This window comes from Dipodomys merriami, unplaced genomic scaffold, assembly GCF_024711535.1.
Source record: "Dipodomys merriami isolate MVZ:Mamm:240054 unplaced genomic scaffold, mDipMer1.0.p SCAF_1, whole genome shotgun sequence".
In the NCBI taxonomy this organism is placed as follows: Eukaryota; Metazoa; Chordata; class Mammalia; order Rodentia; family Heteromyidae; genus Dipodomys; species Dipodomys merriami.
Window position 1 is genome coordinate 115,126,183 of NW_027202270.1, and position 27,403 is coordinate 115,153,585.

General features: G+C 37.3%; 1 protein-coding gene across 3 annotated transcripts in view; it reads left to right on the forward strand.

The window, feature by feature from the left end:
• The window catches only part of Atl1 (atlastin GTPase 1), a 77,915-nt gene that overhangs the window by 25,632 nt on the left and 24,880 nt on the right, over nt 1-27,403 (forward strand). For all 3 annotated transcript variants that reach the window (XM_070027912.1, XM_070027901.1, XM_070027922.1), the window contains exons 4-8: nt 8,966-9,213; nt 14,093-14,227; nt 14,669-14,773; nt 17,788-17,838; nt 20,663-20,719. In XM_070027912.1, the coding sequence (XP_069884013.1) occupies nt 8,966-9,213; nt 14,093-14,227; nt 14,669-14,773; nt 17,788-17,838; nt 20,663-20,719 (596 nt within the window). The remainder of the gene's footprint in view (nt 1-8,965; nt 9,214-14,092; nt 14,228-14,668; nt 14,774-17,787; nt 17,839-20,662; nt 20,720-27,403) is intronic.

A 27,403-nucleotide genomic window follows, 5' to 3' on the forward strand; every position in this document is an offset into this window, starting at 1 on the left:
TATGGCCAGGAATGTTAATCATTTCCTCGTGTTTCTTTGCCATTCTTAAATCTTCTGAGAAGTCTCTCCTTAGCTCCTTTGCCCATTGGTTTATTGGCTTTGGGAGAGGTTGCTTTCTTGAGCTCCTTGTGTATTTTGGCTATTAGGCTTTGTTGTATGTATTGCTGATAAAGATCTCCCAATCAGTTGGCTGTCTTTCTAGTTTAGTAAGTATGTCTTTAGCTGTGAAAGAAATGTTTTATTTTGATGCAATCCCTTTTGTCAAATCTGTATCTGCTGTACCCCTGAGACTCTTCAAAAAGTTTCTGCCTGGGCTGGGAATATGGCTTAGTGGTAGAGTGCTTGCCTAGCATGCATGAAGCCCTGGGTTCAATTCCTCAGTAACACATAAACAGAAAAGGGCAGAAGTGGCACTGTGGCTTAAGTGGTAGATTGCTATCCTTGAGCAAAAGAAACCCAGGAACAATGCCCAGACCCAGAGTTCAAGCCCCACGACCAACAAAACCAAACAAAAAACGTCTTTTCTCTATGTGGCTTTTATATACTCAGAGTTTATTATCTCTTGGTTTAATTTTTGCTATGATGGAATGTAGTTTTTTTTTTTTACAAAGTTTACACTTAGGAAGATTATGCTATGATGGAATGTAGTTTTTTTTTTTACAAAGTTTACACTTAGGAAGATTAGCAGTACATTCTATAGCATTTCTAGTATATAAAAAATGTTCTTTACCTTCTAAATTTTTTTTTTTTTTCCGGTTGTGGGGCCTGAACTCTGGGCCTGGGCGCTGTCAATCAGCTCTTCAGCTCAAGGCTAGCGCTCTACCACTTGAGCCACAGCGCCACTTCCGGCTTTTTTCATTTTGCTTTATGTGGTGCTAAGGAATCGAACCCAGGGCCTCAGGCATGCAAGGCAAGCGCTCTACCACTGAGCCATCTTCCCAGCCCCCTTCTAAACTTTTAAAGATTTCCTTTCTACATATCTCCATTCAGTAGCTGAATACCATTTTGCAGTGGCTGAGAACAGAGCATAGAGATTGAGTGATTTATGAAGAGTAGATATTTTTCCAAGATCAAGTGTCTGCATTTGATGTTGTATTATAACATATTAGAACTGAGGGGCAAAGGAGCTTGTGTTAAAGGGCGAGCATACCAGGGGCAGCTTTGCTGTGTAAAAATGTTCTCTCTTGGTAACTAATCTTTTCATTAGTCCTTCAAGAGCACAAACTCAGTTCACTCATTCCCCTGAGAATTAACTCAGTCCTTCCAGAAAGGTATTAATCTATTCATGAGGGCAGAGACCAATTGCCTAACCACTTCTTTTTATTTTATTTTTATTTTTAGCATATATTAATTATACAGAGCAACTAATTACCTCTTACATATCCCACAATGTCTTAATAACATTACATTGGGGATCAAATTTAAACACGAGTCTCAGAGGGGACAAATTGGTTCTGACCTGAGAACCACACATCTGCATCATCTGTAGTAAAACCTCCATCCATCTCTGTCTTGCTTCTGACATGTTTCCTTCTTCTTCCCTTTTTAAGATTTGAATAACGTTCAGGAAATGAACTTAAATTTAGTTTAGCAGTGCATAGTTAAGAAGGTATAAAACTGATGCTCAGAAAACTTTCGGTACAAATTCCAAAGGATTTTTTATTGTGTTAGATGAATAAGAATAATACTTGTTATTTAGATATTATGTAGTTATGAATGATGAATCAAGTACACAACACTTGTTCTTAATAATACCAAGGAATTTAATGCTTTAAAATTTATTTTAAATAAATTTATGTACTTATTGAGCATGTACTAAATATGGACTTCATTATAGATTTTTTTCTTTCTTTTTTATTATTATTATAAAGATGATGTACAGAGGGGCTGCAGTTACATAAGTCAGGTAAAGAGTACATTTCTTTTTAGACAGTGTCACCCCTTCCCTCACCCTCTCCCAATTTTCCCTCCTGCACCCACCCACAAATTGTATAGTTTATTTTCAACATAGTATCTAGTGAGTACCACTGCTATTAGAGGTTTTCAAGTAAAACAGTCTGTGCTCTTGAGATAATTTTAATGGATATTTCTAATTTTGATCTTTTATAGAAAGTAGTTTTCTAACCAGGCATTGGTGACTCATGCTGTAATCCTAGCTACTCAGGAAGCTAGGATATGAGGATGATGGTTCAAAGCCAGTGTGAGCAAGAAAGTCCATGACACTCCTATTTCCAAAAGAGCTGGAGGTGGAGCTATGGCTCAAGTGGTAGAACACCAGTCTTCAGCAAAAAAACAAAAAGCTAAGGGTTAGTGCCCAGGCTCTCAGGGCAAGTCTTAGTACTGACACATACAAACACAAAAGTAGTTTTCTGAGTAGTTTTTAACAGCTTTATCAAAGTATAATTCATATTCCATACAATTTACCTGAGTACAGTGAGTAATTGAATGGATTTTAGTATATTCAGTTGTATATCCATTATCATAATTTTTAAAATTATCAGAAAAACTTTGTGCCATTTAACCTTGAGATCCCAATCCCTCTCCCTCCCCCCAGCCAAGATAACCACCAATCTACTCTCTGTCTTTGTATTTGCCTAATATGAACATTTTAATATAAGTGGGGTCTTACAATAGGCAGTCCTTAATGACTGGCTTTTTACATGACTCATCCACATTGTAGGATGTATTGCTACTGCATTTGTTTTTGCTTCTGAATAATATTTAATTATATAAGTAGACCACATTTCATTTATTCATTTACCAGTTTATATGGGCTGTTAATAGTGGCTCACACCTGTAATCCTAGCTACTCAGGAGGCTGTTATCTAGGAGAGCAATTTAAAACCAGCCTGGGCAGAAAAGTTTAAGAGACTTTATCCCCAATTAACCAACAAAAAATGCTAGCTAGAGGTGTGGCTCAAAAGCTATGAGCTAAAGAACTGAGTGAGAATGAGAGGCTCTTGAGTTCAATTCCTGGTGCAATCACCAAAACAAACAAAACAAAACGAAAAATATTGAGAGTTCAGTGTTTGGGGTGTGGTTTAGTGGTAGAGCACTTCCCTAGTATGTAGGAGGCTCTGGATTCAGTCTTCAACACCACAGAAAAACAAAACAAAAAAACAAATAAACAATGTTCCATGGTTTTTAACTCACTCTCAATATGTAAATGTAGATAATCAAATCCAGATGTTTACTGAAGTTGTTTTCTTTCTTTTTTGGGGGGGTGGTGGCAAGGGGGATATCATTCATTGAACTCAGGGCCTGGGTACTGTCACTAAGCTTTCTGCTCAAGGCTAGGGCTCTATCATTTTGAGCCACAGTCCCACTTCCAGTTTTTCTGGTGGTTAATTAAAGATAAAAGTGTCACAGATTTCCTACCCAGGCTGGCTTTGAGCATCCTCAGATCTCAGCCTCCTGAGTAGCTAGGATTACAGGTGCAAGCCACCAGCACCTGGCAGCTGTGAAGTTGTCTTTCTTGCATCTGTAGATATCCACAATGACTCAAATCCTCTCAGATCTGAACTCCCTTGCTTTGCCTACTCTGAGCCCTCATACCTTCTAACCTGCTGTTTGTATTGTACTCCTTGATATTCCTCAAATATACCAAATAGTCACAAAATTTTTCAGAATTATATTGTATATACTGTGATGTTTTTCATCATAGATAGGGGCAATTGTTCTAAATGAGCATCCTCATTTTTTGCAATTACACTGTATTTCATAAGTGGATGATCCAAAATGGCTTTATCAGTACTTCACTGGCTGCCATTTATATTACTAGGAATGAGATAGAAGAAGGAATAGAAGTTTAAACTCCTATTCCTGGTGTTCCAGGAGTTAGGCTTATTGAGCCTGATTGTGTGTGTGTGTGTATGTGTGTGTGTGTGTATTTGCACATGTAAGTGCTAGAACATAAAGCCCGAGAGGTAACAGTTGTAACTCAGCTTAAACACACCTTCACTTCCAGCTTCTTTTGTTTTTCTGCTTAAGTAGATTTGTCTTGCTGGGGTGGCCCTGAACTGAGATCCTCAGATCTTAGCCTTCTGAATAACTAGGATTATAGAGGTTTGCCGACAGTGAGAAGGGGTGTTTATTATGCCACACTGGAAGCTGTGAGAAGACAGCACTTCATCCCAGCTCAGTGCCTGGTGATCTTAACTAGGAATAAAGTCAGCATTGTTGTAGCATCTCCAAAAGTACCAGTCAGGCTTATTGAGCCTGATTCCTGAACCAAATGTTGGGCTAACCAGCTCAGAGGTGTTGAAACTGAAAACTTAGGCAATCTGCATGCCTGAATGACCTTTGGAGGCCAGGAAACCACTGGCATAATTACTGAGGAGGATTGTCTTGTCCGGAACCATCAGAACTCGTATAAAGAAGATAAACTGGGCTGGGAAGGTGGCTCAGTGGCAGAGTGCTTGTCTTGCATGTATGAGGCCCTGAGTTCGATTCCTCAGCACCACATAAGCAGGAAAAGCTGGAAGCAGTGCTGTGGCTCAAGTGGTAGAGCACTAGTCTTGAGCTGAAGAGCTGAGGGACAGTGCCCAGGCCCAGAGTTCAGGCTCCTTGACCGACAAAAAAAAAAGATAAAGAATGCAAAGCCAACGAGCCTGCACTGCACAGCTTTGTGGGGAGTGTGTGTGTGTGTGTGTGTGTGTGTGTGTGTGGTGAGAATCAAGAGAAGGAAGCTTTGTATAAATAGCTTCTAAATAAAGAAGGAAAGGATGAAAATGGATGCCTATGGATGTCAAATCTTAGTCTAAGAATATGTAGTTGTATACTTCCAGAAAAGAGGCAACAGAACCAGTTAATGCACCAGAGGCAATGGTTCCTGCTAGACCTGTTGATTCCTTCCAAGTCATAAGGAATAGTTCCTTGTCAGAGTGGTTCATCAGACTCAACAAAGAAGGAATTCCCAAGGAAGTGCCTAGTGCCAAGGACAGAATTGACAAACAAATCTTAAAGGCCTCATAACCACTTCCTGGTGTCCTTAACACCGTCTACTTGATCTTGGCTAAATATCTTCTAAGATATTTTTGGAAGTAGCTACTTACAAAGGAGGCCCAGAAAGTATTTCTTAATTTACTATCTAGAGAAACTAACTTTCCTCCAGACTACCATGGGCTCCTTGCAACTTGCCTTTATGCAAACTGTAAAGAAAGTGGTTATATCTAACTCTTGTACAGATGTGAAGAAGTGGATTTGCTAGAGTAGTCAAGCAGCTTTTCAACAGATAATCACGTTTATGAACTTAGTGACTGCAGCTGCCAAAATCTTTGTTTTTCTGGGTCTGACCAGCCAGCTTCATCTTAGTCTTAGTTTTCTATTAACAAAGAAAAGTCATCAAAGTATGAGTTACTAGCAAAGTAGAGTCTGCTGCTGATGAAGTGATTCTGTTTCTTCTTTCAGAAATTTTAACCTAATTCACCCCATACTAGAACCCAGCACTGAACTCCAGGAATCCCACATTGCAGGTTTAGATAGCCACTTGCCCTACATACACGATAGGCATGATTTTTTTTAATTAGTTGATTTTATGTGTGTGTGTGTGTGTGTATGTGTGTGTACATGTAAGTGCTAGAACTGGGATTTGAACTTAGAGCCTGAGAGGTCACAGTTGTGACTCAACTTGAACCACACCTTCACTTCCAGCTTCTTTTGTTTTTCTGCTTAAGTGGATTTGTCTTGCTGGGGTGGCCCTGAACTGAGATCCTCAGATCTTAGCCTTCTGAATAACTAGGATTATAGAGGTTTGCCGCCAGTGAGAAGGGATGTTTATTATGCCACACTGGAAGCTGTGAGAAGACAGCACTTCATCCCAGCTCAGTGCCTGGTGATCTTAACTAGGAATAAAGTCAGAATTGCAGTGTCTCCAAAAGTACCAAGGCAGTGGCATTTTAGTGAGCATGCTGTTCTAAGCACTTGTACATTGGGGTATTTATTGAAACTTTATGAAAACTATTGATGTTTTCTGAGCACCCTTAAAGTCATAGCTATGCTTTAAAAAGTTTCTCTGGGGCTGGGAAGGTGGCTCAGTGGTAGAGCACTGGCCTTGCATGCCTGAGGCCCTGGGTTTGATTCCTCAGCACCACATAAGCAAAAAGAAAAATAAGCCGGAAGTGGCACTGTGGCTCAGGTGGTAGAGCGCTAGCCTTGAGCTGAAGAGCTGAGGGATAGTGCCCAGGCCCAGAGTTCAGGCCCCACGACCAAACCCCCCCAAAAATAAAATAAAATAAAATAAAAAGGTTCTCAGTAGGAGAAAAGTGGGACTTAGAATATTTTTTAATTCTCTAAGAGAAGATCTTTGCTGCCTTCGGTTAAAAATATTAAGCCTCTTAACTGCTCATGTTAATGGAAATATTTTCAAGAAAATTTCATGTTCCCACAGTGATATGGCCATACTTCCAGTTCCACTGGAATTCTTTGAACCACAGCGGAAAAGAGCCTCGTGTTTTCTCATGCATCCCAGATGCAATTGAGAATTACTATAATAAAAGCAAATTGTTATAATAAAGGCAGTGTTTAAAAGCAACTCAACATACGAAGTTGCAGGAAACTTTATAGATTCTTCTTTTTCTTAATGTGTGAATGTAGTGATCATTTTTTACACAAATTAATAATTATTTTTAAAATTTTGCTTTTAGTCATTTATTTTTCCTTCCTTTATTTTGCTTACTTTTTTATATAAATTCTTTCAATCAGTCTCAGTAAAGGAGCTTCTCTGATATATATATATATATGAAACTCTGACCCAGAAACAGTTTTTTTACAGATGACTTAGCACCAGGTTCCATATGAATATGTGTTGTATGAAGGAAAAATTATTATTCTTGAATATATAAATTCCAGAGGACCCATTGGACCTTTTTTTTTCTTTTCTGGGTGGGAAGGAGAACCCAAAGGTTCCATTTCTACATATATTCTCAAGAATAATTCTTGCATATGTATATTTTGCCAACTTAAAAAATTATTTCTGCCTGTAAAAAGTTGTGATTTAACTTTGTGTTCCAAAGATATTATTCTAAGCAAAATAATATTTATCGAGGGCTTATGATTGACATCAAATGTGAACCTATTTAGAGCTAACCCATAGGCAGGGAGCTTCAACAGTCTTCAAGAAGGGAGGAAGGGAGTATGCAAATATAATGGAGGTGGTGAACTGTTTCAAAGTACACTGTACACATCTATGGAATTATCACAGTGAAATGTGGTAATTCAAAGATAAAAAGAGGGGGCTGGGAATGTGGCTTAGTGGTAGAGTGTTTGCCTAGCCTGCATGAAGCCCTAAGTTCGATTCCTCAGTACCCCATACACAAATAAAGCTGTACGTAGTGCTGTGGCTAAGTGGTAGAGTGCTAGCCTTGAGCAAAAGAAGCTCAGGAACATTGCCTAGGCCCTGAGTTCAAGCCCCAATACTGGCAAAAACCAAACCAAAACAAAAAAGATAAAAAGAATGGTCTTCTTGTTGTGGCTGAAAATAGGGTGGACAGCTAGTACTAAAGGATGAATAAATACTAACAATAACATTAATTGCACTCACTGTTTATTAAGTGTATCTAGTGTGTGTGTGTGTGTGTGTGTATACACTAGGGATTGAACCCAGGCCTTGTATGTACTCAGCATGTGCCCTACCACTGACCTATCCTCTCAGTCCAATCTCATTTGTTAGATGGCAGATAGTGAGCCATGGGAGCTCAAGTAATCTCATATAGCTTGCAAATTGGAAAGCTGGGATGTAAGCAAAGGTGCTTCTCCTCCATTTGTGGCATGGCAATACACAATCCATTACTTTTCATTTACAAAATCAGTTTCTCTTTGCAGCAAGAGCCACTCTGATTCATGGTTAGAGCAATGGTCTCTTGACACAGAATGTTTTATATTATTATTCAGAAAGTATTGATGGGCATGTATTTCCATAATGAAAAACTACAATTACATTTTGGGTGTGTAATAAATAATTCAGTAGTCTAAATAATGTAAAGCAAGATGTATGTATATATCATTAGTTTGTTAATTTCCCGGTGTGTCAAAAATGCATAACAATAAAAGGTTTTGTTGAAAAGATCAAATCAAAAACATAAGAAAGCATCCCTGGTAGAACTCTTGGTTGAAAATTCCATCACTGATGTTAATTTCCACATCTATATTGATATAGTGGAAAACCTGTGGTTTCTGAGTGCTTCCATTGTACTCTATGATGTATGTCAAGCTGAAAGAAGCAAAACAAAGCAAGTTCGTAAAAATAAAAGATGGGCCACGCACTAGTAGCTCATGCTTGTAGTCCTAACTTCTCAGAAGGCTGAGATGCAAGGGAAATGGTTCAAAGCCAGATCAAGCTCCAGCGGGAAAAATCTGTGAGAATCTTATCTCCAATTAACCACCACCAGAAAACTGGAATTAGAGCTGTGCTCAAGGACTCCACAACCAAAAAAAAAAAAAAAAAAAAAAAGGGTAAAAAGTGGACTGTTAGGGAAGTGGAAAGGAAAAGGAAAGCAATAAGGAGGAGGGGGGTATATGAAGCAGTAATATGATCAAAGTACATTCTATGCGCATATGGAAATGTCATGATATAGCCCCTGGCTATGTACAATTTCACATATGCCAATAAAGAAAAGGAACATTGCAAAGAGCCTATATAAAAATAACTAAGCTTATTTTTAGGACATGGAGAAAGTGTAAACTAAAACTGTGTTGTTCATTTGCTCCAAAAGTAGAGTTCTTTGCTTGTATATTTTTCATTTAGTGAAGAGAGAACTTTGCATTAGCAAGTTTCTTGAGAAGAAAATTCTCTTTAAACCAATCATATAATCACAGAGACCATTGTGGAATATAGTGTGGGTGACATTAAAATATGAGAACAAACATTTCCAATTCTGGAGTGTATTGGACATTTGAGAGTTAAGAGGTACCTATTTTATGTTATTTGGGAATGAGTAACTGAACCAGTTAATGCTTTATTTAACAGGTGGATTTTCAGAAAAGACAAATGAATGGAGCTCAGAAGAGGAAGAGCCAGTGAAAAAGGCAGGACCTGTGCAGGTCCTTATTGTCAAAGATGACCATTCCTTTGAGTTGGATGAAAGTGCACTGAATCGGATCCTTCTCTCTGAGGCTGTCAGGGACAAGGAGGTAGTTGCGGTATCTGTTGCTGGAGCCTTTAGGAAAGGAAAGTCATTCCTGATGGACTTCATGCTGCGTTACATGTATAACCAGGTAGGTAAGAAGTACTGAAAAGTTTTTCTGGTTTCTATACTTCTTTTTTTTTTTTTGGTCGGTCGTGGGGCTTGAACTCTGGGCCTGGGCGCTGTCCCTCAGCTCAAGGCGAGCGCTCTACCACTTGAGCTACAGCGCCACTTCCGGTTTTCTGGTGGTTTATTGGAAATAGGAGTCTCATGGTCTCTCCTGCCCGGGCTGGCTTTGAACCGCGATCCTCAGATCTCAGCCTCCTGAGTAGCTAGGATTACAGGCGTGAGCCACCAGCGCCCGGCTTGGTTTCTTTTTTTTTTTTTTTTTTACTTTATTTGTGAACATACTGTACAGAGGGGTTACAATTACATGGGCAGGATAATGCGTACATTTCTTACCAACCGGCTTGGTTTCTATACTTCTTCCACCTATGTTTTCATTTAGTAGTGTTTAATATTTCTATTTTTATTATTATAAGCCCTAAATATAAATGTTATGATTTAACTATTCCAGTCACAGTGTTTTGAGAACAATTTTTTTCTGAAGCCAATTCATTTCACTGAGAATATAACTTAATTTTTCACTCTTAAAAATATACACCTGCCTAATGATAAAGGTCTTTGCATGTTATCATGTTTAAAATATCAAGTAACTTTTGTCATAAGTTTTTAATTTTAATAACTTTTTTCCAACATTTACTGTGAAAATTTCCACATATTCAGCAATGTTAAAAGAACTTTGCAGTGCACCACTAGGAACCCATCACCTAAATTCTTCCATTAATGTTAGCATCCTTGCTTTACAATATAATTCTCATCTGTTCATTCTTCTTTCTAGCTATCCATCATTCTGTCGTGGGTTTTGATAAATTGCTGATAAATTGCTGATATCAATACATTTCCCCATATTTCAATATAGATCATATTTTATCTATAGTTTTAGTTGTTTATTTTGAGGTAGAATTTACATACAGTGAAACACCAATCGTAGATGTACATTTGCTGACTTTTGACAAATGCATGTTCTTTTGTAGTTCCAAGCCTCATCAAGATATGGAATCTCCCTCTTAGCCTTTGCCAGTCCGTTCTTACCTTACCCTACTGCCCGAGCAAATGAAGTATCACAGTGTTTGAGAAAACAGTGTGACACAGAAATGAGACTTTAAAGGACCTAAATAAACCAAAAGCACAAAGCTAAATTGGAGAATATAGAGTGGAGGAACAAAAAGTTGGGAATGGAGAACTTTTGGTATTTGTTTCTGTCCTTTTACCCAGAGCAATTCAGATGTAAATTTGAACATTGCCCCTAAAACTTCAATTATCCATTACTTGGGAGGTTGAGGCAGGAGGATTTAGAGTTGGAGGCTACCCTGAGCTACATGCTAAGAACCTGCTGCAAAATCAAACTACGAAAAAAAGCATTTTGGATTCTGTATTTATATCATAGATAGCCACTTTAGGTAGATCTTTTGTGAATGTTTTTTTTTTTTATTTTTTAGCAATTTTGTTTTTTTAACATCTATCTAGCCTCAAATTAAGAACTCAAAATAATGCAGACTTTGAAATAAGTAAAACTGATTCCTAGTATACTGACAGTAATATGCTACTCAACACGAATGGGAAAATAGAATGAACAAAATTAATATACTTTTCACTAATTTGGAGTGTTGATTTTAGGTTTATTCATAGATTTAACATTTTTTGTTGGTTGTGGGGCTTGAACTTAGGGCCTGGGCACTGTCCCTGAGCATTTTTGCTCAAGGATAGTGCTCTACCACTTTGAGCCACAGTGCTCCTTCCAGTTTTCTGGTGGCTAATTGGAGGTAAGAGTCTCATAGACTTTCTTGACCAGGTGTTTTTGCACTGCAGTCATGAGCCACCAGCTCCTGGCCATAGTTTTAACTTTAAATATTGGAAGGAAATACTCAGTAACACATACTGTGTTGCTTCTAAAGAGTGTTTGGATTAAAGTGTCCCACATTTGCTTTTCTTTTTTCCCCCTTCTATTTCTGCACCTCGTAGAGTGAATTTTAAGCAATCTATTTGCTTAAAGGCATGTATCATTGAATTGTACAGACCAAACTCTACTCCTTCTGCTATTATAAGTATTATTCATATTAGAAAGACAAAATTAGAGTTTAAATGTGACAATCTCTGTACTTTTTAGAGGAAAATTGTTACTACCAAGCTTATTCTATACTAAGAACACAATAAGTAATTTTAAGACATGCTTAAATGATGCATGCTTAAATGATTAAGCCAGCTAAGTTTTAGAACTGCGCAACTAATAACTATTTGTGAATTCTTTCCTTGTTTTTCAAAATTATTTTTCAAGCTTAGAGTTTAAAAAATATCTTACATAGATCATTGTGACTTGAGCTAATGTTATCTTCATGACAATTCATAAACATCATAATTGCCAGGCACTGGTGGCTGATGCCTGTAATCCTAGCTACTCAGGAGGCTGAGCTCTGAGGATCTCCAGTCAAAGCCAGCCCAGGCAGGAGAGTCCGTGAGACTCTTATCTCCAAGAAACCACTAGAAAACCTGAAGTGGCGCTGTGGCTTAGGCGGTAGAGTGCTCGCCTTGAGCTGAAGAGTGCAAGGACAGCGCCCAAGCCCAGAGTTCAAGCCCCACGACCAACAAAAAACCAAAAACAAACAAAAAAAATCATACTTTAGTCATTGAAAAATGCATCTGACTCTTTCAAGGAACATTTAATTAGACTAATTTATATTTCTACATTAATTAATTACTGTTTATTGACTATTTCCTATATGCTCTGCATTGTCTTAGCAATATGGAGAATACCAAAGAAGACAGATTTTTTCACTTAGATACCCCCATTTGGGATAACTGAGGTGATATAATTGATGTGTAAGATATTTAGACCTCATAAATACTAGTTTTATGTTTCTCAGGCAGTTAAGAGAGGGGACATAGATGAATAGGCAGATTTATTAGGGAAAGCTTTTTAGAGATAGTGGGACTTAGGATGGACTTCGAAGATGTGCAAGATCTAGATTAAGAGAGGGAGAATGTGACATCTAAGACTCGAGGAATTTATACAATATTTGCATTAAGTGAAAGATATATTTCTTTTTGTTGTTGGTGGTGGAGGTGGTGGTCATGGGGCCTGAACTCTGGGCCTGGGCACTGTCCCCCAGGTCTTCAGCTCAAGGCTAGCACTCTACCACTTGAGCCACAGCACCACTTTCAGCTTTTTCTGCTTATGTGGTGCTGAGGAATCAAACTCAGGGCCTCATGCATGCAAGGCAAGCACTCTACCACTGAGCCACCTTCCCAACCCCAGATATACTTCTTTTGTGAGGTGGAAATTATGTATTGGAAATGAAGAAATAAGATTGAATAGGCCAGATAGTGGAACCAATTCAGGGATGAGCCAAAACCAAGGTCTTTATAAGTATCTAAAATTGCTTTTTAGAACGAGAAAGGATATTAATCAAATAAAAGAATTTTATAGTTTATACAGACTTTTTATTAATTCAAGTACTTTTCCAAATTCTTCTGCATAGTAAAGTTTTTTATTTAGTAATATTAAATTTTATAGTTGAGGATTTTCTAATGAGGTCTTTCAAAAACTAGTGACGTAGGGCTGGGAAGGTGGATCAGTGGTAGAACACTTGCCTTGCATGCCTGAGGCCCTGGGTTTGATTCCTCAGCACCACATAAGCAAAAAGAAAAAAGCCAGAAGTGGTGCTGTGGCTCAAGTGGTAGAGCATTAGTCTTGAGCTGAAGAGCTGAGGGACAGCACCCAGGCCCAGAGTTCAGGCCCCATGACTGTACCCAAAAACAAAACAAAACAAAACAAAAAAACTAATGATGTATTCTCTGTAACAGATATTGGAAATTAGTATGTCTACTATTAACCAAGGCCACAATTATGTAATTACTAAATCTAAGGGATACTTTTTATGTCTGGTTTGACTTGATTGTCAATACAACTGTCAATTTCTTCTATTCTCATCTCCTTTAGCTTCTCAAGTCCCATTTGTTTTTTTTTTTTTCTTTTTTTTTTTTTTTTTTGCTTATGTGGTGCTGAGGAATCGAACCCAGGGCCTCATGCATGCAAGGCAAGCACTCTACCACTGAGCCACCTTCCCAGCCCCTCAAGTCCCATTTGTATGTGCCCCTCTGTTCCTCTCCACTGTTGTGACCCTGGATTAGGTACCCCTTTGTCCTTCTTAGCTATCATTTCTCTTCCTTCACGTCTTCTAGAAATATCTTTCTGTTCAAGACTGTGACGGTAATTTATCTCTACTTATCGCTAACTCCCTATGCAGGATAACTGCCATAGGCACCTTACTAAGCTTTTTAAAATCTGGCTGCCTGACTAGCTACCCTCAAACCCATAACCAAAGCGTTTGGATGTATCCTGATATAGCCTCCTGTATTTTTCCTTCTCTTCTTCTTTCCCTCCCTTTTTAAATGTCTTCTCCAAATTTCCTCACCCAGAAAATTCTCAAATATTCTTCAATGAATAGTTCTATGAAGTCTTACTTGATCAAGAGTTATTCTGTTTCTTATTATCTCGATTTATGCTTGCTAATACAAATCTATCTCCTTGTTAGGATATTCAGGAATAATATCTTTTTTTATTGTCAAGGTGACGTACAGAGGGGTTTTGGTTACATAGTAAGATAATGAGTACATTCTTATCAACCTTATTACCCCTTCCCTCAATTTAGGAATAATATCTTTTCATCTTTGTATTTCCAGACCCAGCATGAAATGTCATAAATGTAATAAATGATTACTCCTTTGTGTTTTTAGAATGAATCAAATTGCTTCGTTTTGACTAGAGTTAGAGATAAGAATTGTAAAGTATGAATAAAATCTTATTCACACATATTCAGTTCTATATCATAGATTTTATTAATTTATAGGAATCAGTTGATTGGGTTGGAGATTACAATGAACCATTGACTGGATTTTCATGGAGAGGTGGATCTGAACGAGAGACCACAGGAATCCAGATATGGAGTGAAGTCTTCCTTATCAATAAGCTTGATGGTAAAAAGGTATGACATTAACTTTTTAAATTGTGATTTAAAAGTGAAATTGAGTTTTCATTTGCATCAGCTACCTTGAAAATATTCTTTGAAGACTAGTTGTGGACATCTAACATTGGAACTTAAAAGGAGGGGAGCAGCCAATTGCATGAGCCCTGTTTACAATTCTTGTGGTCACAGTAGGCAGCCATAAAGAAAATAGAATAGCAGATAGTAAGCAAACATTTGTACTCTTTTTAAAGACAATATTTTTTATATTGGATTACCAGTGAAAAATCATTATTGTAACCATTAATATTTATATTTTCTGTGCCATTCATAGCATGTTTAAGGAATAACCTATTAAATATTCATTGATAATAGTTTTCTTTAGGTCCTATAGTGTTAATGTCATGGTAACCCAAATGCTCTGGATGTTCTGTGTAATATCAATAATGTACTTGCTTATAGGTTGCAGTGTTATTGATGGATACTCAGGGAACCTTTGATAGTCAATCAACTTTGAGAGATTCGGCCACAGTGTTTGCCCTTAGCACAATGATCAGCTCAATACAGGTATGGCAAAAATAACTGTTTCCAGGGATGTTTCTTTAAATTCATGAACATATGTGTTTCTGCATATATGTGACAGTGCATGAGACAATAGGAATGATAAGATATATGTTATTTGGCTTACCTAATGTAACTATTTTTTGTGTTGGTATAATAACAGAATTGGTTCTGTCATTGTAGTCTAATTACTGATCTATTTTCACATTGCTTTAGTCAGAAAAGGTTTTATTATTGCTATTTTTGCAGAATAAAGCCTGCAATAAATTCAGTAATATTGAGTCCTAGATGAAGATAAATATGTTAAGCTTAATGAAACAAGATTTACAAATACAAAATTTTACATATTCACTGGAAATGTTTCTCAATGTAAAAACAGTGTGCGTTCAGGTTATATTGTGCATGTGTCAGTCCTAGGGCTTGAACCGGTGGCACTGTCCCTGAGCTGCTTTTGCTCAAGGTTAGCACTCTTATCACCTGAACTGCAGCTCCATTTTTGGCCTTTTTTTTGTTCTTTTTTATTGTTATTATAAAGGTGATGTACAGAGGGGTTACAATTAGGTAAGTCAGGTCTATGAGTACATTTCTATTTGGACAATGTAAGCCCTTCCCACTTCTGGCTTTTTTGGTAGTTTAGGGGAGATAAGAATCTCATAGACTTTCCTACCCAGGCTGGCTTTGAACCATGATCCTCAGATCTCAGCCTCCTGAATAGCTAGGATTACAAGTGTGAGCCACCAGTGCCCAGTGTGTGTTCAGATTTTTAAAGAACTCTCACATTTAGAAAAGTAAATGTCACATAATTTTTTTATAAAGTACAGAAAGTAACGTTTTCCTTTATTTCCTCCTTTAAAGTACCATTTTTTTGGTTACTCTGTGCTTTTTACATTGTCCTTGAAGTCCCTGGAGATTTTTAGTATAAACATGGAATGAATGTAGAAAATATTTTTAAATACTGTTTTTTGCTATTTTCTGTTCACTAGAGAGAACTGGAAGAGGTGTCAGGGAATACACAGCACAGATCAGTTGAACAAACTAAATTGATCAACTGGCTTAAATGAGCAGGAAGGGCAAAGGAGTCATGATGAGCAAGTCAAAGCTGAGATACTGCAAGTACTGAGAATGGAGCAGCCAGCTGGAAGCAGGGCACCATATGGTTAGACAACAGCTGAGGGTCAATAGAAGGAGGAGAGTAAACAAAAAAAAATTTAAAGGATCTTAAAAATGAATCATAATGCTATATAGAATGATGCTTTTTAACAACCTTTTTGAATGAATCTTTATAGACTTAATATCTATTTTTTTTATATTAGCAGTAAAACCCGTTTACAAATGCCAGTTAGAATTAGATTATTTGTGCTTATAAATACTTACTATTTATATTTGATCTGAACACATTGAATCTTTTTCTTTTTCTTTTCTTTCTTTTTTTCTTTTCTTTTCTTCTTCTTCTTTTTTTTTTGTTTTTTTTTTGCCAATCATAGTGCTTGAATTCAAGGCCTGGGTACTTTTGCTCAAAGCTAGCATTCTTCCATTCTGAGCCACAGTGCCCTTCCAGTTTTTAAGTGATTAATTGAGGGTAAGAGTCTCACAGGGACTTTTTGCCTAGGCTGGCTTTGAACTGCAATTCTCAGATCTCAGCCTACTGAGTAGCTAGAATTACAGGCATGAGCCACTGGCGCCCCAGTGACATTGAATCTTTTCAAAGAAAAAAATCTTCTTAGGAATGAATATTTTATTATTTAAGAAATTATTTTTATTTAATTTCCATGTGGTGTAGGACTTTGTATAAACCTAGATAAAATTATGAAGTGTGAAAATTCGGTAATTTTCAGAGCACAGTTTTCTATTTGGCTATGTTGGCACAGTTCTGTAATCTCAGCTTCTCATGAGATTGAGGCAGGAGGATCACAAATTTGAGGGCAGCTTGGGCAATTTAGCAAGATCCTGTCTCGAAATTAAAAAAAAATTAGGACTAGAGATGTAGTTTAGTGGTATAGGGCTTGGTTCATATATGCAAGACCCTGTGTTTGATCTCCAGTGCTACAAAAACAAAATCAACAACCAAAGCAACAACCAGTTTTCCATATGGGTTGTTCAGATCTAGATTGGTGTAATTTTGGTAGGCTTGGAGCAGTGTTCATTTCACTGACTAATTTTTTTAGAGGGCTGATACTGGGGTTTAAACTCAGAGCCTTCCCAAACTTCCTAGGCAGGCACTGAGCTTACTAACTAATTTTTTTGTGCTGATCCTGGGGCTTGAAGTCAGGGTATAGGTACTGACTCTGTTTGTTTGTTTGTTTTTCTCAAGACTAATGTTCTAACTTCTTACTCCCCAGCTCTGTTTCTAGCTTTTTGGTGGTTAATTGGAGATAGTGTCATGAACTTTCCTGCATAGGCTGGCTTCCAACTGCAATGTCACATCTCAGCCTCCTTAGTAGCTAGGTTTACAGGCATGAGTCACTGGTGCCAAGTTTCTACTGAGTAATTTTTAAATTAGTTTTGTAAAATAAATTTAATATCCGACTACAAATCAGGGCACTGACATTTCTGAAACTTAATGATCATTGTACAATTATTATCTCTCAAGTTTTCTTTACTTGAGACACATGTCATTTTGTAAAGATATACATAAAAGAGATCATTTGTACAATAATTGATATTTATAAAAATAATGAGTCAGGAGTCTGTAGCTCATGTCTGTAATCCTAGCTACTCAAAGGGCTGAGATCTGAGGATCACTGTTCAAAGCCAGATGAGGCAAGAAAGTCTGTGAGACTCTGATCTCCAATTAACTACCAGAAAACCAGAAATGGTGCTGTGGCTCAAGATGGTAGGGCACTAGCCTTGAGCACAAAAGCTCAGGGACAGTGCCCAGGTCCTGAGTTTAAACCTTATGATGGGCACCAAAACAAATAAATAAGTAAATAATAATAATAATGGTAATGGTAATGAATCACAAAGGAAGTGCTTAGGATGATGCTGAATATCACATTTTGACTTTTTATTTCATCATCAAGGTATATAACTTATCCCAAAATGTCCAGGAGGATGATCTTCAGCACCTCCAGGTAATGATATGTGCACTATTTTGTATATCTGGAAGTTTTTTTAACATAAGCAGGAGAAATTTGGGGAAATTTTAGAAATATAATCAAATTAGTATTATCCTGTTTTCAGGCTTCTTGTTTAAGTCTCATATAGACATAGTCTTTCTAATGCAGTTTTATGTTCCTTTGTTTCTGCTTGCTACCAGTCGTGTGTGTGTGTGTGTGTGTGTGTGTGTGTGTGTGTGTGTGTGTCTGTGTGTGTGTCTGTGTGTCTGTGTTTGTAGTACATGATAAATCAAAGTAGAAAAGGAATGCCCACCAAAATAATGCTGAAGTCTTTAAGTCTTTCTTAAACTTAACTAACTTAAGGGTTACCATGGTATCTGTAATATGTAGATTTCCCTTCCCCCCCATGGACCACTTTATAACTAAGAACTATCAACTCATTATCTTGCCCATGTAATTGTAACCCCTCTGTACAGTATGTTCACAATAAAAAATAAAAATTAAAAAAAAGAACTATCAGAGGCTACCTGATGATATCTCCCAAGAATTCTGTATTAGATCTGAAAGAGCCTTCAGTGTCACCTAATTTGTTCCTCATATTTTGTAAATGAGAAAAAAAGATGAAAGAAATAAATGACTTACTAAAGCTCATATAATTAATTAATGGGAGAGTAGGTATTCAGATGAGGTCATCTGGCTGGTCTTGGTGCTTTTTCCACTCTCCAAGCAGAATTTGGGTCTCAAGTAAGTAAAGTTAGATGTTTCCTAGAGATAGTTCTTATTCTTGGGTAAATCATAAAGCTGTTGTTTCTCTGATAGGTCCCCTGTTTATTTTATAGAAAATTTTACTTTCAATATTATTTTAACAATCAGAGCCAAGTAACAAAATGTGAAAAAATGTAAATGATAGTGTACAGTAATGTATGATATTAGGAATATGTTTTGAAGTCTATATCCTGCATTGCTAACAAATATGTTTCTGGTACATCATACTAACTATTACGACAAATAGGAAATACACTAAATAATTGTTTTTTCCCCATAGTAAGAGTAATTCTTTGAGCATGTGTCATAATCTAGCAAACTACTATCTAAATTAATGACATGGCATTATTCAATGCCAGTTCAGGAATTTCTACAAAAGGACTCATTTTGGACTTTGATATTGAATAATCAATCTTTTTTAAAGGTTATCTTCCTACACATAATAATCCAGCCTTTCTCAGATGTGATTGTAAATTCAAATTTTGTTTGCATGTGATTCTAATGAAGGTGTCTAATCACTAGAGTGGCTGTCTTTTAGACATATCCCGAACTTTTTATTTCATCACTAATCAGGTGCTGAGCAATTTGTCTTTTGCTTTCTAGACTCCCAGTGCTCCCCTAGGAAAGGTGGTGTAGTGCTAGAGGTGCTATTCTAAAGGAAATAGAACAATGGGACTCTTACATGCCAGCATTGTTCCCCAGCTCTAAGAAGCCATGTGGCTTGTCAGTCTTCTACATGAAGTAGCATTTCCTATGTTTTTGAAGGAAACTACATTCAGTAAGTCTAGATAAATTCTGATCAGAGACTCCTTCACAGTACATCCTCAGGCCTGTGTTCTCCAAAATTTTATATTTCTGGTAACACAACACTCATGGTGTATCATAATTTTAATTGGAAACAAAAAAATAAGTTAGTATATTTGATTCTCCATTTTACAAGCCAAATGACTAGTGCTTTTATAGTAATCCAGACTATTGGGCTTTTAAAGTTTCATAGGCCACAGCTTTGTAAGTATACCTTACAAGAAGTTATGCTTTCTAGTATTATGCAAGTTGTACTTTGAAAGGTCATTTAAAATGTTTCCTTCTTCCCTACCAAAACATTGCCCTACATTCTAGATTTAAAATGTACTCATTTTTGGGCTGGGCATGTGGCTTAGTGGTAGAATGCTTGCCTAGCATGCCTGAAGCCCTTCGTTTGATTCCTCAGTACCACACAAACAGAAAAAGCTGGATGTACTGCTGTGGCTCTCAAGTGGTAGAATGCTAACCTTGAGCAAAAGAAACTCACGAATAGTGCCCAGGCCCTTAGTTCAAGCCCAGGACTGGCAAAAAAAAAAGGTACTCATTTTAGGGGGTAGGCCATAACTTAGTGATAGATCATGTACAAAGAAAGTATTCATTTAAACATTATATATATATATATATATATATATATATATATATATATATATGTTCTTACTGTCCTTAATTTTAAAATAATTACTATAAAACCAGGCACAGGTGGCTCATGCCTGTAATCCTAGTTACTCAGGAGGCTGAGATCTGAGGATCACAGTTCAAAGCCAACCCAGGAAAAAGTCTGTGAGACTCTTGCCTCCAATTACTCACTAGAAAATTGGAAGTGGCAGCATGGCTTAAAGTGGTAGAACACTAGCCTTGTGTGAAAAAAGCTCAAGGACAGTGCCCAGACCTTGAGTTCAAACCCCATAACTGACAAAAAAATTACTGTAACTCTGAATTATCTATCTGATACGAATTTCCTGGGCTATTTTAATTTTAATAATGTAGTATTCTGTTACAACTAGGGGAAAAATGAATGGAATAAAGCTGAGAAGTAAAAGTTTACAAATACTAAAGCTTCTTTCTCCTTTCCTCCTACCTTCTTTTTTTTCTCCCCGCTCGTGTGTGTGTGTGTGTGTGTGTGTGTGTGTGTGTGTGTGTGTGTGTGTGTGTGTGTGTGTGTGTGTGTGTGTGTGTGTGTGTGTGTGTGTGTGTGTGTGTGTGTGTGTGTGTGTGTGTGTGTGTGTGTGTGTGTGTGTGTGTGTGTGTGTGTGTGTGATTTTCCTTCCAGCTTTTCACCGAATATGGCAGGCTGGCAATGGAAGAAACATTTCTGAAGCCATTTCAGGTGAGTGAGGGTAAATTTTTATTATTTGTTTGTTTTTTTCCCTGAAGGCTATAACCAAGATATTAATTAGTTAAGGTCATGTTTTTTTATTTCATTCAAGAAGATTTTAATGTCTTTCTAATGTAATTTGATGAGGAAAGAAATTAGAAATGGAGAAATAAAAAGATATTAGATATTCTAGTTCCTGTAAGAGTATCAGCTTTTCTTCCATGAACTTAACTCTAGAGATGTTATAGGAGCCAGAAGAAAATTGATGAGTTTGTCAAACATGAAAGCTAAAGACAAAGACTCCTACTACACAAAAATTGGTTGCAAACCAACAAAAGCTGAGCACCTAGAGGATATAGGGATGTGGTTGAAGGCAACCCATTTTTAAAAAATATGTTAGCCTCTTCCATTGCCACAAAATCTAACAACAAGCTAAGTCCTGCTGGGCCAGCAAGCAACATCAGAGCACCATTTGAGTTTGAATTGAGTCTTGTTGGGCCCTTTTATGCTTGCTTGTAATCCTGTCCTTGGCACACCAAGGACAAAGATGTAACTACAAAAATAGATATACATATACATATATATAGTTACATAGTTATATATGTATATTTATATAATTATATACATATATGTATGTAATCATACATATATATAACTGCTTTTTTTTTTTTTTTGTCGGTCGTGGGGCTTGAACTCTGGGCCTGAGCGCTGTCCCTCAGCTCTTCAGTTCAAAGCTAGTGCTCTATCACTTGAGCTACAGCACCACTTCAAGTTTTCTGGTGGTTTATTGGAGATAAGAGTCTCATGGACTTTCCTGCCCAGGCTGGCTTTGAATCGAGATCCTCAGATCTCAGCCTCCTGAGTAGCTAGGATTACAGGCGTGAGCCACCAGCACCCGGCTATAACTACTTTTAACAGCCCTTGAAAGCAGTACCTGGAAGAGGTACAGATTGACATACCACTGTTTGAAAAAGCTTTGCTAATTCTCTGTTGTTTACACGTTGTTATCAAGTGACAAACACAGTTTTTGAGGCTCAAGAATCTGGAGCTTGGGGTTTTGAATCTTGTGTGCTTTGGGTTCCAAATATTTCCTGATGTTCAGGGGCAAGTTCTCTGAAGGCTTAAATGAGGACCTGTTTCTAATGGGTCCTTTTAACTCTGTACCACATTGGACCTTCCACAGGATGTTCTTTTCAGAGCAAGTCATCCAGTTATGAGAGACTGACCAGGAGAAAAGTCTCAAACTTTAGAAGTAACATATCTTCAGTTCTGCCATCTTTTATCAGTCAGTCATGTAAACTAATTCTGACATAGTGTGGAAGGGTTCTAAACAAGCATGTGAACACCAGGAGGCAGGGAGTTTGGGGGGCCTTCTTATTTAACTGGCTACTATACACACATTATTATTAAAGAAATGAAGACGGATGTCTTATGCCTTCAATAATTCAAGGTTAGGCAACTTGCATTAACTTCCTTATTGGCAATAAGAAACCTCCACAGAATCTGGGCACTGATGGCTCAAGCCTGTAATCCTAGCTACTCAAGAAGCTGAGATCTGAGAACAGTTCAAACCCAGCCTGGGCAGCAGACTGTGAGATTGTTATCTCCAGTAAACCTATTAAAAAGCCAAAAGTAAAAAGATGTGGCTCAAGTGCTAGAGTGCTAGCTTTAAGCAAAGAAGCTCAAGGACAGTGACCAAGCCCTGAGATCACACCTAAGAACAGGTACCAAAAACCAAAACAATCAGCAGGGCACTGGTGGCTCACGCCTGTAATCCTAGCTACTCAGGAGACTGAGATCTGAGGATCATGGTTCAAAGTCAGCCTGGGCAGGAAACTGTGAGACTCTTATCTCCAATAAACCACTAGAAAACCAGAAGTGGTGCTGTGGCTCAAGCGGTAGAGTGCTCACCTTGAGCTGAAGAGCGCATAGACAGCGCCCAAGCCCAGAGTTCAAGCCCCATGACTGACAAAAAAAACACAAAAAACCCAAAAAACAAAAACACCCACCTCCACAGAAAATTAAAAATTTGTGTGGATTCCTAATGGAAAATAGGGGCCCAGGAAAGGAAAAACAATAAACAGGTAGTTTGGGTATATTAAGTGAAGTAGGCTTCAAGAAAATAGTATTATTTGAGATAAATGACTATTAACAATGTAAGAATGAATTTTGAACAGCTGTATTGATGAATATGTATAAAGCATAAATACACATTGCCATCTATTAAATACTAATTTCTAAGTAGTAGCAGGAAACTGGATGCAAGGTAAGTGGTGGCTACTAGAAAGCAGATATGTAAAATATGGTGAAAAAATACTCTGGAAAGGCAGTGAACCAAAAGTACATGGAGTACTATGAACATAGTGCTAAAATCCATACTAAATGAAGCAGAAGTATGAAATATATAGCTCAATACTATTTGTGATTATTTAAAATCCTCTACATAATGAGAGTAGAGTAACATATTAGAGTGGGGGTGGCTAGGAGAGGACAGATGAAGCATGAAGAGTGGAGACCTTAGAAACATGATAAGGTAAGGCAAGAAAGGTTCCTTTTCCTAGAGAGATGATGGTGTGTGATACAAAAAGGATCATAAATTTCTCCCATGTGCCCCAGGGAAGGGGACAGGGGTGGAAGTGAGGTAGAATTAAGCGAGTCCTGGTTTACAATCTGCTATATGGTTCATAATACTTTGTTGTCTTTCTTTTTAAATTATTTCATAGGCCAATAGTTGGAGTGGTGTATTGCAGTTGAGCTACTGCTTTTATTTTTCTTGTAACCTGTTACTCCCAGGACTAGTGGCATATGTAGACTGAGAAGTCCATTGTAAATTCTAGAAGTAACTTTCTTACCAGCAGGGGTCACTACTTCTTACACATTGACAACCCAGATCAAAAGCCTAACTAGTGCTCTTGAAAAAATAGTTAACATAGATAAATGATAGAAAGATACTACCTTTGGTTTTTTAAAAAAATCTTATATCTTAAAAACTAATAATAGAAAAAATTTAAATGATAAGCTTTTCTTTTCTTTTAACAGTTACCACTTATATTCCTTTCTCTGGGAAGATAAGAATATTCATTTGGATAAAATTATGAGGAAATTTTAAACAGTGCTTGGCAAAGCAGAGGCTGAGATCTGAGGATCACAGTTCAGAACCAGCCTGGACAGGAAAATCTGTGAGACTCTTATCTCCAATTAACTACCAAAAATCCAGAAATACTGCTGTGGCTCAAAGTGATCGTGCCCTACCCTTGAGCACAAAAGTTCAGGAACAGTGCCCAGGTCCCAAATTTAAACCCCGGACCAACACAAATAATAATAATAATAATAATAATAATAATAATAATAATAATAATAATAATGATGGCTGGGAAGGTGGCTCAGTGATAGAATGCTTGCCTTACATGCATGAGGCCCTGGGTTCGATTCCTCAGCACCACATAAGCAGAAAAAGTTGGAAATGGTGCTGTGACTCAAGTGGTAGAATGCTAGCCTTAAGCTGAAGAACTGAGGGACAGCGCCCAGGCCCAGAGTCCAGGCCCCACAACTGACAAGGTTTATAATAAATAGCAAATGTAAAGGAAATTAGCCAAGCAAATGAATAGTTAAATTCTTTTTTTAACCAAACTCAAAGGCAAACAAAATGATGTTAGTGTTGTGAATGTTAAAATGTGTTTGTGACTTCAGCAAAATGTAACTATGCCACAGTACTATGAAATTTATGTAGCCACTTAATAAATATTTTGAGAAAAAAATGATGTTAGTGTATTTTAAAGTCATGGTTTGATAAAAAGGAACTAAAAGCTAAGGAAATTCAGCTTAAAAGCATTATCAGTGTGCAGAGTTTTGGAGTTTTTTATTTTTGCTTTTGCTTTTGGTGATACTGAGCATTGGTAAAATATATGTTAAACCAGTAGTATGCTGTTAAATGTTTATAGCTGACTCAAAAGAAGGGAGCAGGTGGGCCTGATTTATAGCATTTATTGAAGTCTGTGCTAAAACCTTTTTCCATGGTTTTTAATTTTTTGAGACTAAAATTAATCTGTTAATCCAGTTATTTATTTTCTTGTTAGTTCCTACTTATAATTTTATTTTATTTCCAAGATAAGGATTCTTTTAAAGTTATTAAAATTCACTTAATTTTAGTATAAAATTAATACTTAAAAATGTCATGCTTCACCTTACTTCCTAAATCTACTTCCTTTCTTGGTATCAACGAACCTGAAGATTTCTTCAAGTTTTTGTTTTGTTTGATGGTTGAGGGGTTTGAATTCTGGGCCTGGGTGCTGTCCCTGAGCTCTTTAGCTCTAACACTTGAGCCACAGAGCCACTTCCAGTTTTCTGGTGCTTAACTGGAGATAAGAGTCTCATGGACTTTCCTGTCCAAGCTGGCCTTGAAGTATGATCCTTAGATCTCAGCCTCCTGAGTAGCTAGGATTACAAGTGTGAGTCACAGCACAAGGCATAATTGTTCTTTGAAAGCCCTTATAAAATAGCTCTAAATAATGTGGCATGTTATGAAGTATAATATATTTGAAGGTATAATGCAGAGTTCTCTGGGAATCGTTACTTCTTTTCTTACTTGTTTTGCTCATTATGAGCACTGGAATCTTAAGTGTAATAATCCAGAACAAGATCCTTCATCTACATATCTACTCTGTAATATAGGTTGTTTATATTAGCGGAACCTTAGGATTTCAACAGGCTTGAGGAAAGTTGTATGTAACAGCTAAGCAAATTTTATGAGGATTCTTAATAATAATTTCTAGTGTGATCTAAGAACCTATGAAACTATCTTGTCAGGCATAATAGATTTATTTCTGTTTTGATCTGCTTTGAGTTTTTCCTCCTTGGTTATTTGGAGTCTCATAAACCATACCTGGCCCCACATTGCTCTGAACTGGATAATCGCATCCTGAGTTCCATATCCTTCTTAATAATTGTGGGTATTATTTAGATTGTCAGATGTTATTTGAAGTTTAAATACAACATCTTTATCAGCTGCAAGCAACGATGTCTTCCTCTAACACTCCATCATAAGTTATCTGTGACCCAGGAGAGGCTCATATTCCATTTGTATGGTCTTGGGTTCTTGTCACTTAAGTCCCCTTGGGTCTTCAGGCTGGGCTATGGTGGTGGAAGTGATTTTTACTCTATCATGTAATAAGCAAAAAGTTTATTATTGGGTCCCAGCTGGAGTATAGACTCTAAGATAGTCCTTCTGTTATACCATTAAATGCTCCCATGAGCTATACTAGCAGCCATTTCATATCATTCTACAGGCCACAGAAATAGAAACATTTTCCAACTTATTAAAATATTATAGTCTAAGATTCACTGAAGTCAATTATTTAGACAGCAACTTTTTTCTCAGTGCATTGTTACATAAACTTAAAGAGTAGCCACAGTATTCCTGAACCCTCAGGCCTTTAAGCCAGAGGTCTGAATATATCCAATAATTCTTGGACCTCTCTGAGCCTGGAGCCCTGAGATAGATGCAACTGCTGGCAGAACTTAGATTGTTTGACAAACAAAATAACGAGTTGAAGTTGTTTGCTATCTGTGGCCTTCATGATAAATACAGAGCAAGGTTTTTTAAAATACCCATCATTTGAGAGCCATACAACAGTTCTACGAAATCAGAATAAAGGATCTTAAGTCTTCAGTTCATCTTGGAATAACATCAGACTCATTGAACCATTGCACACACCCTTGGGTGAAGGCATCGGTAGCAGTGGTGGTTCTGCTAGCAGAGATGAATTTCTCTGTAGAGATGGTTAGGAAGTTAAGGTTTGCCTATAATAGGGAAATAAGTATAAGTAGAAACAAAAAAAAATTGCCTGCACACAAACTTGACTTCTTTTTCTTGGTAGCCTAGTTTCTTTCTTGAACATGTATTTGATGACTATTTACAGTTATTCTCTTTCTTCTCCTCCATACTATTCCACTTTAAACATTAGTTTATTTGCCTTAGTTTTCCCCCATAGTATTTTTTTTAAACTGCTGAGCTACACCCCTCTTCTCCCATAGCATTCTCATTAACCACCTTCATACATGTACAGTCCCACCAACACCTTAGAACTTGGAAAAATATTTGAATCCACGTTGTGAGATAAAAGTAACAACTCAGTTCTTCACATTCACCTCAGTGAAGATGTGATTACTAGGGAGCAAATCAGTCCATGTCAGCCTTAAATGAAAGGGGAAGGTTGCTGGAAAGCAATATAATCCAGCCTATAATAAGGTCAAATGCCTGTTTCTCGCAGTTTCCCATTGAGGCTCTGCTTCTATATGGAAAATTAGAAATTCATTTATTCTAGTTTCTTTTTAAGGTTATATTTTAGACCCTTTATTATTTCCCATGATTTAAGAACACTCACTTGCAGAATTCTTTGGTAGTGATTGAAGCCACTTTGAAAAAAAATGTCCTTGGGCAAATCTATGTGACAGTTGGAACTGCCAAGAATTACCAGAGAAATACATGACCTCCAGGAGAAAAAGAGAGCCTACTGACTGCCTGCTAGGGCTGAAAATTAAAGAAAAAAATTAAAGGACAAAGATCTGAGAAAGCCACCTACCCTACCCATCCACAGAGCAATTTAGGTGATGTGGGATCTGTATGAAAGCAGAAATGATCCTCTGGCTATGGTCATTAGATCAGTGGTATAGACCAAGATTCTTTTGGTTTCTACA